This window comes from Schistocerca serialis, chromosome 10, assembly GCF_023864345.2.
Source record: "Schistocerca serialis cubense isolate TAMUIC-IGC-003099 chromosome 10, iqSchSeri2.2, whole genome shotgun sequence".
Lineage (NCBI taxonomy): Eukaryota > Metazoa > Arthropoda > Insecta > Orthoptera > Acrididae > Schistocerca > Schistocerca serialis.
Genome location: NC_064647.1, coordinates 124,868,642 through 124,887,536, shown reverse-complemented (window position 1 = coordinate 124,887,536; position 18,895 = coordinate 124,868,642). Strand labels below are relative to the sequence as shown.

At 44.4% G+C, this 18,895-nt stretch overlaps 1 protein-coding gene across 2 annotated transcripts in view; it reads left to right on the top strand.

Moving 5' to 3' along the window:
* Nucleotides 1-18,895, top strand: part of LOC126425192 (ammonium transporter Rh type B) — a 228,198-nt gene that overhangs the window by 185,813 nt on the left and 23,490 nt on the right. For both annotated transcript variants that reach the window (XM_050088146.1, XM_050088147.1), the window contains exon 7: nt 16,689-16,826. In XM_050088146.1, the coding sequence (XP_049944103.1) occupies nt 16,689-16,826 (138 nt within the window). The remainder of the gene's footprint in view (nt 1-16,688; nt 16,827-18,895) is intronic.

The window sequence follows — 18,895 nt, the reverse complement described above, 5'->3', positions numbered from 1 at the left end:
GTTACAGCCATGCGGATAAGATGCCTGTCATCTCGACTGCTAGTGATACGAGGCCGCTGGAATCAAGCACGGCGTTCCGTATTACCCTCGTGAACATACCGATTCCATATTCTGCTAATAGTCATTGGATCTCGACCAACGCGAGCAGCAATACCGCGATACAATAAACCGCAATCGTGATAGCCTACAATCCGCCCTTTATCAAAGGCGGAACCGTCATGGTACGCATTTTCCCTACTTAGACGAGGCATCACAACAACGTTTCACCAGGCAACGCCGGTCAACTGCTGTTTCTGTATGAGAAATCGGTTGGAAACTTTCCTCGTGTCAGCACGTTGTAGGTGTCGCCACCGGCGCCAATCTCGTGTGAATGGTCTGAAGCTAATCATTTTCATATCACAGCATCTTCTTCCTGTCGGCTAAATTTCGCGTCTGTAGCACGTCATCTTCGTGGTATAGCAATTTCAATGGCCAATAGTGTATCTTAAATTTACTGCAAAATTCAGGTAGTCTTTCTCCTCTCTTTTGCTTATTACTGAGACTCCGTACGCTCTCCTAACTCTGTTCTGTATTTCGCCCCTTTCTACAGCGTTCAGTCACTCATTATTATAAAAGTCAGTGTCTTGCCCACAAGATATTTCATTAAAATTTATCACAAATTTAAACTTCTCAGCCATCATCAGATCTAAAAATGAGTAATAAATAAACACTCATAGTTACCAAAGAAATTTACGAATAAAATGAAGAAATAAACTAAAAATTTAGCAGCGATGTGTAGGCGCATACTCAGCACATAAAAGTACAACAGCAGGGTGTGCATATTTGAAGTTTAAATAAAGTTAGCAATGATCGGATCTAGCGACGCTACTACCCAATACTGAAAATTGAAATTACGAGGGGCGCTCAATAAGAAACTCAACATGTTTTTTCTGTGTTTTTTTTTTCGCGGCCACTTTCATTCGAGAAAAATGGAGTGTTTGTTGTGGTGTGTCGTGGAATATTCCCGCTTCAGCCTTTACAATCTCATGTAGTTTCGATAAGTGGTGGCGATATACGGAGCCTTGAAACGTGTCGGTAACGGAGGTGCTTTCGTCACGGAGAGCTGTAATTGAGTTTCATAATGTCTAGTCGCGACTAGTAATACTAGGTGGCAAGGCATCACTTTCTAATGGGGCTCCCAAAGGGTTTTCACTCGGAGCGGGTGACCTCGCAGTTCCGAATTAGTACGCTGGCATGCGCGACAGCGGCACCTCCCATCCGTCGTCAAATTGAGATTGTGAAGAGTCCTCACATGTCTGGTGCTCCGAAATAGAAGAAGCTGCGTGATGTTCGGTACCTTGGGTTTGTTGATTACTACTGTTAATGGTTTCATAATCTCCTCTTCGGTATCCCACAGCGGGACGGAGGTTGTAAGCCACCCTGAAATATCCAATAAATAATGCACTCGTGCCAACATCTGCCACCTAAAGTGTAAACAAAATTCATTGCCACATTTACAATGCCAATGTTTCTTCTCTGTGGACAACTTGTGTACAAGCCTATATTTATTTTTACCCTGATCAGGAGACCTCACTACCCGTGAGGCCATTTTCTAGGATGGCCGGCTGTGCGTCTGAGGTATGACTTGTGAGGATCTCTTATTGAGGCTCTAATAATTATACCACAAAGGCCTATAACGACCCTGTCTAAAATCAAAGTACCTATTAGCACACCTAATACCGTTAGGCATAAAAACAAATTCTCTGTATGCGTCCCTAAACTGACGAACTAAATCATCAAGGTTTGGCTTATAGTACCACAGTTCTTCTAACACAATAACAGCTGCAGAATAATTTATTTTGTTGCCATAAAACGTAATAGCTAATTCATCAATCCTCTGTTGATTGTTGGGAACTAGGAATGCCAGGCGCAGGTCGTCCGGGTAATTTCGGATATGGTCCCAGTTGGCATAAACAAACTCCAACGCAGACATTAGCTGTAAACAATAACCTTTATTCAGAAAGGAACAGTACCCTTCCTCTTACAAAATGTCATATACACTCTATTTCTTACAACATATGTTACATATTTAACCTCACTCTGAACATTATCAGTTTTCTCAGGTTCATCACCAGCAATTTGTAATCCAATATAAAACGGGTTTGTACCTTGAAACAAACGATTCTTAGCTTTACACTGGGTTTGCAAATCAGTCCATGATTTAACCTTGTCTATATCAGCACTTGTTTCTGGTTTAGAATATGTTACAAACTTAAATCTATTCCTCCTACTATATTTACGCCACGGAACACATGCAGAGCGCTCCGGATTAAGATCAAATGCACCATTTTTATTACTACAAGCTATACGAACTTTCTCAAGAGCACCTCGATCCTCAAATATTTTCTTGTTAGCCCTTTCATCCAAAGTCAAACGTTCTATTCTAACATTAATTCTATACACATATGTATCTACTTTATTAATTATTACTGAAGCATACTTATTAGAAAAAAACTTGAATTCATCTGTAATATCATAATGCTGCAATTTTGCAAAGTTCTTCGCCTTTTCGTCATGGGTCGTGCAAACCTGTCGGATCTCCCTCGTGCGGGCCGGCTGCACACAGCTGTGCTTACAATATGTTAGTTCGTCTAGTCTTAGAGTATTGTTCGTCTGTGTGGGACCCTTACCAGTTGGGTCTGATTCAAGAGATTGAGAAGGTCCAAAGAAGAGCGGCAAGATTCGTGACAGGTACGTTTAGCCATCGCGAGAGCGTTACAAATCTCAAAGAAAGTTTGAAGTGGGACACACTTGCAGATAGACGACGTACTAAACGGAAGGGGCTCCTCACTAAATTCCAAAATCCGATCTTCGTCGAGGGTGTAGAGCATACAATATTGCCACCAACTTTCAAATCGCGCAGTGATTACCATTCAAAGATAAGGGAAATTAGAGCTCGTACTGAGGCGTTCAGACAGTCCGTTTTTCCCTCGCCCGATCCGAGAGTGGAACAGAGGGGGGAAAATATGACACGCTGCAGTGTGTTCGTTGCCACAAAAATGCAAAGGAACTTGTCTATATTCATGGCAACGCATGGCCTCACCGAACTCTGCGCCCCCCAGAGGAGCCCACAAAACTTCAGTGGACTGTCCCACTCTACAGCCTGGTTCCCGCACCTTTCGAGTCCCAGCTGTTAGTCCTAATGGAGGATACACTCCGCTGGAAGCAGTACGTGCATAATGGTAGTTTATTGATGCAGCAGGACGTTGGATCTGACGTCAAGAAGTAGAGCCGTGCCATGCAGGCAAACAGCCCTCCAAGTAAGGTGGCGTAAGTCTGTCTCACTGAAAGGAGATTATGTTGAGAAATAGGGTTCTGTAGCCAAAAGAGTGGCGAATAATATGGTGTACTTGAGTCCTGAATAAAACCAACCTGGTATGAGATAAAAGAATATGTTACATTACTACTACTACATCTACATATATACTCCGGTAACCACCAAGCTGTGTGTGGTGGAAGGCACAATTTGCATCAAAGTCATATTTTCCCCCCTCTGTTCCACTCTCGGATCGAGCGAGGGAAAAACGGACTGTCTGAACGCCTCAGTACGAGCTCTAATTTCCCTTATCTTTGAATGGTAATCACTGCGCGATTTGAAAGTTGGTGGCAATATTGTATGCTCTACACCCTCGACGAAGATCGGATTTTGGAATTTAGTGAGGAGCCCCTTCCGTTTAGCACGTCGTCTATCTGCAAGTGTGTCCCACTTCAAACTTTCTTTGAGATTTGTAACGCTCTCGCGATGGCTAAACGTACCTGTCACGAATCTTGCCGCTCTTGTTTGGACCTTCTCAATCTCTTGAATCAGACCCAACTGGTAAGGGTCCCACACAGACGAACAATACTCCAAGACTAGACGAACTAACATATTGTAAGCTGTTTCCTCTGTTGAACGACTGCATCGCTTCAGGATTCTACCAATAAACCGCAATCTAGAGTTCGCCTTATCCGTTACTTGTGTAATCTGATCATTCCATTTGAGATCATTTCGAATAGTCACACCCAGATACTTGACGGACGTTACCGCTTCCAAAGACTAGGTATTTATTTTCTGTTCGTACATTAATGGGGATTTTCGCCTTGTTATACGCAGAAGGTTACACCTACTACTATTGAGAGATAACTGCCAGTCATTACACCACGCATTTATTTTCTGCAAATTCTCATTGATTTGTTCACAAGTTTCGTGTGATACTACTTTCCTGTAGACTACAGCTTCATCGCCAAACAGTCTAAGGCCGCTGTCAATACCATCAACCAGATCGTTTATGTTCATTAGTTTATTTTAGTTATTGAACGCACCTCGTATATTCTTATCTATACTACTATGTAAAGACAAGTCGTTGTTTGTCGTTGTTACCAAAAACCTCGAAGAGTACTTGATCGATTTACTTCAGATCTTTACACTAGACTTCAATAAACTTTCGGACGGACATAGGTTATACACACTGAAGAGCCAAGGAAACTGGTACACCTGCCTAATGTCGTGTAACGCCACCGCGAGAACGCAGAAGTGCCGCAACACGACGTGACGTGGGCTCGACTAATGTCTGGAGGGAACTGACGCCATGAATCCAGCAGGGCTGTCCATAAAACTGGATCTCCTTCTCACACCCCTCTCTCACTGACCATCACCTCTTCACCCCTTTCTTTGTTTCTTTCTTCCACATATCTTTCTCACCTCTTTGAAGATTTTTACTAACAATATTACCCCTTTGTTACACACTGAAGCGCCAAAGAAACTGGTACAGGTATGCGTATTCAAATACAGAGATATATAAACTGCCAGAATACGGCTCTGCGGTTGGCAATGCCTATATAAGGCAAGTGTCTGACGTAGTGGTTAGATCGGTTAGTGCTGCTACAATGGCAGTTTATCAAGGTTTAAGTGAGTTTCAACGTGGTGTTATAGTCCGCGCACGAGTGATGGGCCACAGCATCTTCGAGGTAGCGATGAAGTGGGGATTTTTCCGTACGACCATTTCACGAGTGTACCGTGATTATCAGGAATCCGGTAAAAAATCGAATTTCCGATCGCTGAGGCCCGAAAAAGATCCTGCAAGAACAGAACTAATGACGACTGAAGAGAATCGTTCAACGTGGCAGAAGTGCAATCCCTTCTCAAATTGCTGCAGTCATTAATGCTGGCCGGTTGACACCGACATTGGATTGTTGCTGACTGGTCGGACGAGTCTGGTTTCAAATTGTTTCGAGTGGATGGATCTGTACGGGTGTGGAGAGAACCTCGTGAATCCATGGACCCTGCATGTCAACAGGAGAATATTCAAGCTGGTGGATGGAGGCTCCGTAATGGTATGGGGCGGGTGCAGTTGGAGTGATATGGAACCACTGATACGTCTAGATACGACTCTGACTGGTGACACATACTTAAGCATCCTATCTGATCACCTGCATCCATTATGTCCAATGTGCATTCCGACGAACTTGGGCAGTTCCAGCAGAACAATGCGACACCCCGCACGTCCAGAATTGCTCCAGAGTGGCTACAGGGACACTCTTCTGAATTTAAACACTTGCAATGGCTACCGAACAACCCAGACAAGAAAATTATTGAGTGTGTCTGGGATAGCTTGCAACGTGCCGTTCAGAATAGATCTCCACTCCCTCGTACTCTATCGGATTTATGGACAGCCGTGCAGGATTCATGGTGTCAGTTCCCTCCGGTAATATTTCAGACATTAGTCCAGTCCATGCCATGTCGTGTTGCGGCATTTCTGCGTGCTCGCGGGGGCCCTACTCGATATTAGGCAGGTGTACCAGTTTAATTGGCTCTTCACTGTAGATTGTAATAATACTTAGAAAATGTATTTCTTGTGCAAACATACACTTTTTAAATGAAACCATTCCTATTTACATTAACAAACTAAAAGTAGGGAAAATTATAGTGTCAGTGATGTTTGTTACAGGACTGTAGTGCGAGTCGTTTACGAGATATCGTATTTTGAAAAGTTTCCTTACTACACTTCTTTGTGCTGTTCAACCTGTGTAATTGCTAGGCACGATGTTGCTATGTTCGCTTACTGTGTGCTTACATGTTCCTTCAATGCACTGCGACTTGGTAGTCAGTTGGTGTGTGACAGTTCAAGCAATAGGTGGTGAGTGGACGATGCGATTTACCATTGCAGAAACAGCCTACATGCTCATGTTGTGTGGAGAGTGTAGGGAAAATGCAGTCCATTCTTGTATAGTGTCTGCCACAAGGTATCCCTATAGAGGTCAACCATCTCGGCAGTTGTTTATCGACCTCTTCAACCAGTTACGTGAAAGAGGTAGTGTAACACTTAGACAACGTAACAGAAGCAAACAAGTGACGACAGAAACTGGGGGGGATTAATGTTCTTGCTGCTTCTGCAGTTGATCCGCACCTTAACTCCAGTGCAGTCGTAAGGAGAAGGACACGAATCAGGCAAGTGTCCTACCCAATCTATATCGACTTAGTTTCCATCCCTGCCACAACTCTCTCCACTAAGAGCTGAATGGAAATGATAGTGAGAATCGTGTCAACTTCTGTGCATGGGCGCTAAGGCAGGATACGCAAGATGTTTCATGTATCTTGTTTAATGATGAAGACAAAAAAAACACCACGAAGGTATTATGCTAATGGGACGGAAATCAGTAGATATGATGAACATGTACAGACAAACAGATCATGAAATTTCAGGAAACTGGATGTTTTATTCAAAAGAAAGAGCTTCACAGATTGAGCAGATCAATAATCCAATGGTCCACCTCTGACCCTGGCAGTTCTTCGGCATGGCATTGATTTCTGCAATTGGTGGATATCCTCCAGAGGGATATCGTGCCAAATTCTGTCCATTTGGAGCGTTAGATTGTGAGAGTCTTGAGATGGTTATAGGGCTGTGCCCATAATGTTCCAAACGTTCTCAATTGGAGAGTGATGCTGCGACCTTGGTGGCCTAGATATGGTTTGGTAAGCCTCCTGAAGGCAACCAGTGTAAACTTTCGCGCTGAGTGGGAGTGCATTATTTTGCTGAAATGTAAGACAAGGGTGACTTGCCATTAAGGACAACAAATGGGACGCAGAATATCGTCGACGCACTGCTGTCCCGTAAGAGTGCTGCGGATGAAAACGAAGTGGATCCTGCTACGAAAAAAAATGGAGCCCCAGGCAGTCCCTCCTGATTGTGGAGCTACATGGCGGGCGACAGTCAGTTTGTTATCCCACCACTACCTGGGGCGCCACCAGAAAAGTCTTTGCTGGTCGTTGTGGCTCAGTTCGAAGCAGTGATCATCACTGAAGACAGTTCTACGCTGGTCAGTGAGAATCCAGTCAGAATGTTTCCGTCACCATTGCTTGTCATAACGCTTGCCAAGGCTTACCTTGGCGAGCAAGTTCTACATCTACATCTACATCCATACTCCGCAAGCCACCTGACGGTGTGTGGCGGAGGGCACCTTGAGTACCTCTATCGGTTCTCCCTTCTATTCCAGGCTCGTATTGTTCGTGGAAAGAAGGACTGTCGGTATGCCTCTGTGTGGGCTGAAATCTGTCTTATTTTATCCTCATGGTCTCTTCGCGAGATATACGTAGGAGGGAGCAATATACTGCTTGATCCCTCGGGGAAGGTATGTTCTCGAAACTTCAACAAAAGCCCGTACCGAGCTACTGAGCGTCTCTCCTGCAGAGTCTTCCACTGGAATTTATCTGTCATCTCCGTAACGCTTTCGCGATTACTGAATGATCCTGTAACGAAGCGCGCTGCTCTCCGTTGGATCTTCTCTATCTCTTCTATCAACCCTATCTGGTACGGATCCCACATTGCTGAGCAGTATTCAAGCAGTGGGCAAACGAGCGTACTGTAACCTACTTCCTTTGTTTTCGGATTGCATTTCCTTAGGATTCTTCCAATGAATCTCAGTCTGGCATCTGCTTTACCGACGATCAACTTTATATGATCATTCCATTTTAAATCACTCCTAATGCATACTCCCAGATAATTTATGTAATTAACTGCTTCCAGTTGCTGACCTGCAATATTGTAGCTAAATGATAAGGGATCTTTCTTTCTATGTATTCGCAGCACATTATACTTGTCTACATTGAGATTCAATTGTCATTCCCTGCACCATGCGTCAATTCGCTGCAGATCCTCCTCCATTTGAGTAGAATTTTCCATTGTTACAACCTCTCGATGTACCACTGCATCATCCGCAAAAAGCCTCAGTGAACTTCCGACGTTATCCACAAGGTCATTTGTGTGTATTGTGAATAGCAACGATCCCACGACACTCCCCTGCGGCACACCTAAAATCACTCTTACTTCGGAAGACTTCTCTCCATTGAGAATGACATGCTGCGTTCTGTTATCTAGGAACTCTTCAATCCAATCACACAATTGGTCTCCCCGGATCTCTTCCCAGTTGAAAACGTATGGAGCATTTGGAGCAAGGCCCGCCAACCAGCGCAGAATTTTGAGAGTCTAATGCCCCAGTTGGGCAGTATTTGGCACCATATTGCTAAGGAGGACATGAACTAAATACCAACGCAATAACTGCTTGCGTAAGCGCCAGAGGTGGACCGACGCATTATTGAATTGCTTAATTTGTGAATGTCTTTCTCTTGAATTAATCATCCTACTTCTCTGAAATTGTAATCAGTTTTTTGTCTGTACATGTACATCACATCTGTACATTTTCGTCCCATTCTGATAATTCCTTCGTGGAGCGTCTTTTTTCGTCTTAGAGTGTATTTAGTTCAAATGGCTATGAGCACTATAGGACTTAACATTTGATGTCATCAGTCCCCTAGAACTTAGAACTGCTTAAACCTAACTAACCTAAGGACATCACACACAGCCATGCCCGAGGCAGGATTCGAACCTGCGACAGTAGCGGTCGCGCGGTTCCAGACTGAAGCGCCTAGAACTGCTCGGCCACACAGGCCGGCAGAGCGTATTTGAGAGGCACATGTTACCTATGTAGGGCTCCTGTTTACAGGTCCACGTGCGGGAACGATGCTAGCAGATGGCGCTTGGCCAATGTGTCTGGCTATGACATAGTGCTCTAGCTCGCAGAAGAAGTCACTCTAGGCGTCAAGGGCACGAAGAAACGGATATTATTGTGACTGTGGTATTTTTTTCTACGCGGCACGTTCTCTTTGAAGGTACATTTGCCGAGTGCGATGCCAGCGAACAGCTTGGTGCTACTTGAGGGTATTCTAGTTCTGTCATCGCAACTACAAAAATGCGTGACTTTTTCACCAGACGCGTTTCGCTTTATTGAGGTAAAGCATCATCAATGGACTGTAATTAAATTATTTACATTTTGATTTGGTTTTAGATCGAAAAACAATTCGTTAAGAATAGGTCGATTTGTACTTACGGGGACATGCCGTCTGCTTTCACGTCGTTGTTTTTCTGTGTTAGACACTGATTACTTTGGTCTAACTTTTAGATGTTCTGCAGCACTATGCATTTCTTATATGTTTCTTAGCACAAGTTTATGCACATCACTGTATTGTGTTTGTTGTTATACTTCAAGTATGTGTTGGGGTTTGTGTTTTGTAATCTTGCCACCATAACCTTTGCACTGATTTGTGTTTGACCTACAACATTTCTTTACAAAAAATTAGGTTACTGTATGTGCGTACTTTTATTTAATTATGTTCCTCTGTATATATGTACTTTTTAAGAGTAGAGAAAGAATAGCGATGGAGGGATACGAGAAAATTTCTAGATACAAAATGCATTAACACAAAATAAAATATGGGAAACCAGAGTCTATATAGAATAATTGATGAAATTACATGAAAAGAAAAGAGCCTTTCCCATCCTTCACCCCCCCTCCTCTCCCACAACATCCCCCCCCCTCCCCCCACACACAGTTTCATTTCACTTCTCGCTTCTCACCTTCTCCTCTAACTCACACTCCATCACACTGCTACACTCCTGGAAATGGAAAACAGAACACATTGACACCGGTGTGTCAGACCCACCATACTTGCTCCGGACACTGCGAGAGGGCTGTACAAGCAATGATCACACGCACGGCACAGCGGACACACCAGGAACCGCGGTGTTGGCCGTCGAATGGCGCTAGCTGCGCAGCATTTGTGCACCGCCGCCGTCAGTGTCAGCCAGTTTGCCGTGGCATACGGAGCTCCATCGCAGTCTTTAACACTGGTAGCATGCCGCGACAGCGTGGACGTGAACCGTATGAACAGTTGACGGACTTTGAGCGAGGGCGTATAGTGGGCATGCGGGAGGCCGGGTGGGCGTACCGCCGAATTGCTCAACACGTGGGGCGTGAGGTCTCCACAGTACATCGATGTTGTCGCCAGTGGTCGGCGGAAGGTGCACGTGCCCGTCGACCTGGGACCGGACCGCAGCGACGCACGGATGCACGCCAAGGCCGTAGGATCCTACGCAGTGCCGTAGGGGACCGCACCGCCACTTCCCAGCAAATTAGGGACACTGTTGCTCCTGGGGTATCGGCGAGGACCATTCGCAACCGTCTCCATGAAGCTGTGCTACGGTCCCGCACACCGTTAGGCCGTCTTCCGCTCACGTCCCAACATCGTGCAGCCCGCCTCCAGTGGTGTCGCGACAGGCGTGAATGGAGGGACGAATGGAGACGTGTCGTCTTCAGCGATGAGAGTCGCTTCTGCCTTGGTGCCAATGATGGTCGTATGCGTGTTTGGCGCCGTGCAGGTGAGCGCCACAATCAGGACTGCATACGACCGAGGCACACAGGGCCAACACCCGGCATCATGGTGTGGGGAGCGATCTCCTACACTGGCCGTACACCACTGGTGATCGTCGAGGGGACACTGAATAATGCACGGTACATCCAAACCGTCATCGAACCCATCGTTCTACCATTCCTAGACCGGCAAGGGAACTTGCTGTTCCAACAGGACAATGCACGTCCGCATGTATCCCGTGCCACCCAACGTGCTCTAGAAGGTGTAAGTCAACTACCCTGGCCAGCAAGATCTCCGGATCTGTTCCCCATTGAGCATGTTTGGGACTGGATGAAGCGTCGTCTCACGCGGTCTGCACGTCCAGCACGAACGCTGGTTCAACTGAGGCGCCAGGTGGAAATGGCATGGCAAGCCGTTCCACTGGACTACATCCAGCATCTCTACGATCGTCTCCATGGGAGAATAGCAGCCTGTATTGCTGCGAAAGGTGGATATACACTGTACTAGTGTCGACATTGTGCATGCTCTGTTGCCTGTGTCTATGTGCCTGTGGTTCTGTCAGTGTGATCATGTGATGTATCTGACCCCAGGAATGTGTCAATAAAGTTTCCCCTTCCTGGTACAATGAATTCACGGTGTTCTTATTTCAATTTCCAGGAGTGTATATACTTATGTCCACTCATAATGGTTTCCCACCCCCTTAAAATTCCCTCCATAGCTATTCCTTCTCTACTGTTACGCAGTACATAAATACACAGATTCATAATTAAATAGAACTACACACATAAAATATCCTGTTTTTTTTTTTTTTTTTTTTTTTTTAAATTCAGGTCAAAGACAAAGTAGTGGAAACACAAACCACAACACGTACTTGAAGTACAACAACGAACAGAAAACAGTGGTGTGCATAGGAGTGTGATGTGAAAAACATAAGAAATGCATGTTCTGGCAGTTCTGACATCTAAACATTAGACCAAAATTATGTGTGTAAGACAGAAAAACAACGACGTGATAGCAGACGGCATGTCGCGATGTAAGCGATAAATCAGCTGAAAAATTAACGTAAGTACAAATCAACCTATTCTTAACGAACTGTTTTTCGACCTAAAACCAAATCAGAATGTACATAACTTAATTACAGACCACTGATTATACTTTACCTCAATAAATCGAAACGCGTCTGGTGAAAAAATGACTCATTTTTTTAGTTGCAACGACAGAATAGAAATTCCCTCGAGGATTATAAAGCAACTACGGACACTACGGTCACACAAATGAAGAATTTAATAGCTTGGTGATAGTCTCTGGTTGCAATAAGCTGCTCAAGCTAACAGCAGCTGTCGCTCTGGGAGTTCCTGCCACAGAGAATCTTAGGTGTTTATGCTAGCGGTTCACTTTCCCCATGTAAGGGTTCCGTCTGTAGATGCACGTGCAAATCACCAGACTAGGGGACCCATGGTGATAGACTCCAACTGCGACATGCTGTTGAAGACATTGGGTATTGCGGCAATGGAAAAATTCAGATATTTATGATGGTGGGATGTGCTTCCCACACTGTGTTTCCTGTGTGGAAGTTGAGAATGCGACCACTAGCAGATGTTGGGGAAATGTACTACATACAGGGTGAAAAGTATTTAAACCGACAAACTCTGGGAGGTTGTACGGGACATCAAAACAAATATTTTTCCCTAATGTCATTTTTTCCTATGAGGATTATTTAAACCGGTGGAGGTCTTATTACGATCTTCAGTTGTTAGAGGCCGTATTACGCTCTTCAGTTGTAGGCAACTGCTGTCCACCAGTGTAGTAGTGCATTGTCATTGTTTACTAATGGAGCGATCCTCCTGGAGTGAGTACACTGATATGGTTGGTGCGTACTACGTAGCGCACCACAACGGACGAGCTGCACAGCGGGTTTATCAACAACAATATCCTAATGGCCGTATCCCGCATCATACGTCCTTTGCTGGTGTGTACCAACGTCTGCGTGAGACCGGATCATTTAGCAGATTACCTGGACAGGGACGCCGTCGCACGGTAAGAACGCTGCAATTTGAGGAAGCTGTCTTGCAGCATGTGGAGCGGGATCCTTCAACAGCACTCGTAGAGTAGCACGTAACATGGGGACGAATCAGACGAATGTAAGAACAGTCCTTCGATAGCAATTGTTACGTCCATTTCACTTGCAGCGTGCCCACAACCTGGAACCAGTTGATTATCCAACCCAGAGCACAGTTTTCGCAGTGGTACCTGGAACAGTGTGAAATGCATCCTACATTTCCATCCTCTGTGTTGTTTACCGATGAAGCAACGTTCGGGCGTGATGGAGTCTTCAACATGCACAAATCGCATGTTTGGAGTGAGGATAACCCACATGCCACAGTTACTAGCGCTCATCGAGTGCGGTTCTTCGTTAACGTGTGGGTCGGTGTTGTCGGGGACTGTTTAATTGGGCCGTATCTGCTACCTAGGCCATTAAATGGCAGGCGCTATTACAATTTTCTTGCCAGAGAATTGCCAGAATTTCTGGAAGACGTCCCGCTCCCTACAAGACAACGCATGTGGTTACAACATGACGGGGCGCCGGCACATTTCAGCCGTCGTGTGCGTCGATTCCTGGACCGACGGTTCCCAGAAACTTGGATTGGCAGAGGTGGTCCAGTACCATGGCCTGCTCGATCCCCAGATACGTCCCCTCTGGACTTTCTTGTGTGGGGAGAGATGCGCAACCTTGTTTACGCAACTCCTTTTGCATCAGAAGAGGATCTGGTTGCTCGGATAGTAGCAGCAGCAGGAACAATTCAGGATACTTCTGGGGTTTTTGCTCGTGTCAGACAGAACATGATCCGACGGTGTAACCTTTGTTTACGTGTCAATGGAGGCATTTTTCAAAATCTACTGTAATTGAAACTGGGTTGTCTTCATCGTCTGTTGGTCATAAAAAAAATGGAAAAGTGTTTGTTGGTTTAATTGATTTGCCGCCAGAGAAATCTTCCTCCACTGTTTTAAATACTCCTCATAGGAAAAAATGACGTTAGGGAAAAATATTTGTTTTGATGTCCCCTACAACCTCCCAGAATTCCATGCGGCTTTTCGCGGATGATGCTGTAGTATACAGAGAAGTTGCAGCATTAGAAAATTGTAGCGAAATGCAGGAAGATCTGCAGCGGATAGGCACTTGGTGCAGGGAGTGGCAACTGACCCTTAACATAGACAAATGTAATGTATTGCGAATACATAGAAAGAAGGATCCTTTATTGTATGATATTGTATGTATGTATGTATGTATGTATGTATGATAGCGGAACAAACACTGGTAGCAGTTACTTCTGTAAAATATCTTTGAGTATGCGTGCGGAACGATTTGAAGTGGAATGATCATATAAAATTAATTGTTGGTAAGGCGGGTACCAGGTTGAGATTCATTGGGAGAGTGCTTAGAAAATGTAGTCCATCAACAAAGGAGGTGGCTTACAAAACACTCGTTCGACCTATACTTGAGTATTGCTCATCAGTGTGGGATCCGTACCAGATCGGTCTGACGGAGGAGATAGAGAAGATCCAAAGAAGAGCGGCGCGTTTCGTCACAGGGTTATTTGGTAACCGTGATAGCGTTACGGAGATGTTTAGCAAACTCAAGTGGCAGACTCTGCAAGAGAGGCGCTCTGCATCGCGGTGTAGCTTGCTCGCCAGGTTTCGAGAGGGTGCGTTTCTGGATGAGGTATCGAATATATTGCTTCCCCCTACTTATGCCTCCCGAGGAGACCACGAATGTAAAATTAGAGAGATTAGAGCACGCACGGAGGCTTTCAGACAGTCGTTCTTCCCGCGAACCATACGCGACTGGAACAGGAAAGGGAGGTAATGACAGTGGCACGTAAAGTGCCCTCCGCCACACACCGTTGGGTGGCTTGCGGAGTATAAATGTAGATGTAGTTGTAGATGTAGAGTTTGTCGGTTTAAATACTTTTCACCCTGTATAACACAGATGCAGAATACGATGCTGCCAGACAGGATGGTGGTAATCTGAGCCAGTAGCATACAGCTCAATCTAGCAGAAGCTGTCACTTGGGCGTTTTGGCCACAGGTAATCTAAGATGGTTATTCTAGTGGAACGTATGTCCCACTTAGAGCATCGAGTTCACAGGGTCATATACAGATGATGAGTCTGTTTGGGGTGATGTGGTAGTAGACTCCAGCTGTGGCATGCTGCTCAAGACGTAAAATCGGTAAGCGGGTCGAAGGCTTCCATCCAGTCACTCACTGATCAGTCTGGCCTGGCAGCAGAAGACAGCAAAACCAAAGCTGAAATTTTAAATTTACCATTTGAGAAATCTTTCACGCAGGAGGATCGTACAAACATACCGCCGTTTGAGTCTCGTACAGATTCGCGTATGGAGGACGTAGTGATAGACGTCCCTAGTGTTGTGAAGCAGCTGAATGGGTTGAAAATAAATAAATCGCCAGTTCCCGATGGGATTCCAATTCGGTTTTACAGAGAGTACTCAACTGCATTGGCTCCTTACTTAGCTTGCATTTATCGCGAATCTCTTAACCAACGTAAAGTCCCGAGCGACTCGAAAAAAGCGCAGGTGAAGCCTGATATAAGAAGGGTAGAAGGACGGATCCTCAAAATTACAGACCAATATCCTTAACATCGGTTTGTTGCAGGATTCTCGAACATATTCTCAGTTGGAATATAATGAATTTCCTTGAGGCTGAGAAGTCGCTGTCCATGCATCAGCACGGCTTTAGAAAGCATCGCTCCTGCGAAACGCAACTCGCCATTTTTTCACATGATATCTTGCAAACCATGGATGAAGGGTATCAGACGGATGCTATATTCCTTGAATTCCGGAAAGCGTTTGACTCGGTGCCCCACTGCAGACTCCTAACTAAGGTACGAGCATATGGGATTGGTTCCCAAGTATGTGAGTGGCTCGAAGACTTCTTAAGTAATAGAACTCAATACGTTGCCCTCGATGGTGAGAGTTCGTCGGAGGTGAGGGTATCATCTGGAGTGCCCCAGGGAAGTGTGGTAGGTCCGCTGTTGTTTTCTATCTTCATAATTGATCTTTTGGATAGGGTGGATAGCAATGTGCGGTTGTTTGCTGATGATGCTGTGGTGTACGGGAAGGTGTCGTCATTGCGTGACTGTAGGAGGATACAAGATGACTTGGACAGGATTTGTGATTGGTGTAAAGAATGGCAGCTAACTCTAAATTAATGCAGATGAATAGGAAAGAGAATCCTGTAATGTTTGAATACTCCATTAGTAGTGTAGCGCTTGACACAGTCGATTAAATATTTGGGCGTAACATTGCAGAGCGATATGAAGTGGGACAAGCATCTAATGGCAGTTGTGGGGAAGGCGGATAGTCGTCTTCGGTTCATTAGTAGAATTTTGGGAAGATGTGGTTCATCTGTAAAGGAGACCGCTTATAAAGCACTAATACGACCTGTTCTTGAGTACTGCTAGAGCGTTTGGGTTCCCTATCAGGTCGGATTGAGGGAGGACATAGAAGCAATGCAGAGGCGGGCTGCTAGATTTTTTACTGGTACGGAAATGCTTCGGGAACTCGGATGGGAGTCTCTAGAGGAAAGGAGGCGTAGTTTTCGTGAATCGCTGCTGAGGAAATTTAGCGAACCAGCGTTTGAGGCTGACTGCAGTACAATTTTACTGCCGCCAACTTATATTTCGCGGAAAGACCACAAAGATAAGATAAGAGAGATTAGGGTTCGTACAGAGGCATATAGGGAATCATTTTTCCCTCGTTCTGTTTGGGAGTGGAACAGGGAGAGAAGATGCTAGTTGTGGTACGAGGTACCCTCCGCCACGCACCGTATGGTGGATTGCGGAGTATGTACGTAGATGTAGATGTAGATGTAGAAGACAGCTATATCTGTACTTTGATCAGTTTATGCTTGTTGTACATGTTTTCGACATGAGGTGTACTGTTGACAGGTGCACGTGCAGAACGCGACCCTCGCAGGGGGCGTGGCAGTGGGTTCTGGCTGTGACATGCTGCTCAAGCCTGCAGGTGCTGTTGCTGTGGGTGTTGTGGCCGGCATCGTCTCAACTCTAGCCTACAGATACCTGCAGGTACTGTCCGTGACTCAACTAACACAGTGTGTAAACGTTACGATATGTGACTACTGAAGATAGAAATTTATAACAAGCATTGCCTTGAAACACACAAAACCTATATGCACAAAATAAAATTTGTTAGCCTAAAAATAAAGAAACCGATTTTTTAGCTTTACAACATAACCTCTTTTAGGTGAAAACAGGTAATCCAATCTTTCTATCTCAGTGAATAGACTGTAACCCCCGACTGCAATTATGGTTTGTTTCAAAAATACTTAATGCATGACCGCTGTAACCTCTTCGTTGGAGTTACCCAGAATCCAGTCAGAAATTTATTGATTTGCAGGAATAGATGCAAGTCAAAAATTCCCCAGTGTAGGAAATATTGTGGATAGAGGCGCTCCATCCCATAGTTTCTCCATTTCCAAAGCAACTCTATGAGCAGATTCCTGATGCTGATGAAAAATAAAGATGTATTTTTCCTTCCTTTCATGTTGACAATAGATACAAGATAGTAAAATGTACAGGACGGATTAATAACATTTTTTACATTTACCTGTACTTATTGGTATTAGCTTTGCATGACATCAGAAATAGCAGTGACTTCATTATAATTATATTCTTTGAATAAAAGTGTCATTTTTGTTCGTATGATTGCATATTTTCTTTCAGTTACCTTCTGTATCACTCTGTAGCAGTTTTTTCTACATATATTTCAAATTTCATCGAGGAATGTTACTTGGTAGTGTCGCATCATTCATTTCATTTACTTTTCTCCTTACGTTTTGCAGACCAGTGTATACAGAACGTGTGGTTACATGTAAGACAGGACCTGGTGCCTTAATTTGCCGTGTTAAATTAATAAAGAAATAAACAATAAATAAGTAAACAAATACAGGCAACGTTCCTTGAGCACTTGCATACTTGATTAATACTTTCTCCTTTTTGCTTGTCTTATACCTTCAGGCTTCAAGAAGAATGTAATAATTCCAGTCCCAAAAAAATCAGGGGTTGACAGATCTATCAGTTTATGAAGCGACGGCTGCAAAATACTAATACGAATTCTTTACACACGAATGTAAAAACAGGTAGAAGCCGACCTCGGGGAAGATCAGTTTCGATTCCGTAGAAATATTGGAACACGTGAGGCAATACTGACCCTACGACTTATCTTAGAAAATAGATTAAGGAAAGGCAAACGTTTGTAGCATTTGTAGACTTAGAAAAAGCTTTTGACAGTGTTGACTGGAATAGTCTCTTTCAAATTCTGAGGTGGCAGGGGTAAAATACAGGGAGCGAAAGGCTATTTACAATTTGTACAGAAACCAGATGGCAGTTGTAACAGTCGAGGGGCATGAAAGGGAAGCAGTTGTTGGGAAGGGAGTAAGACAGTGTTGTAGCCTATCCCCGATGTTATTCAATCTGTATACTGAGCAAGCAGTGAAGGAAAGAAAAGAAAAATTTGGAGTAGGAATTAAAATCTATGGAAAAGAAATTAAAAGTTTGAGGTTTGCCGGTGACATTCTAATTCTGTCAGAAACAGCAAAGGACCTGGAAGAGCAGCTGATCGGAGTGGACAGTGTCTTGAAAGGAGGATATAAGATGAACATCAACAAAAGCAAAGCGAGGATAATGGAATGTAGCCGAATTAAATCCGATGATGCTGAGGGTATTAGATTAGGAAATGAGACACTTGAAATAGTAAAGGAGTATTGCTATTTGGGGAGCAAAATAACTGATGACGGTCGAATTAGAGAGGATATAAAATGTAGGCTGGCAATGGCAAGGAAGGCGTTTCTCAAGAAGAGAAATTTGTTAACACCGAATATAGATTTAGGTGTCAGGAAGTCTTTTCTGAAGGTATTTGTATGGAGTGTAGCCATGTATGGAAGTGAAACGTGGACAATAAGTAGTTTAGACAAAAAGAGAATAGAAGCTTTCGAAATGTGGTGCTGCAGAAGGATGCCGAAGATTAGATGGGTAGATCACATAACTAATGAGGAGGTATTGAATAAAACTGGGGAGAAGAGGAATTTGTGGCCAAGCTTGACTAGCAGAAGGGATCGGTTGGTAGGACATATCCT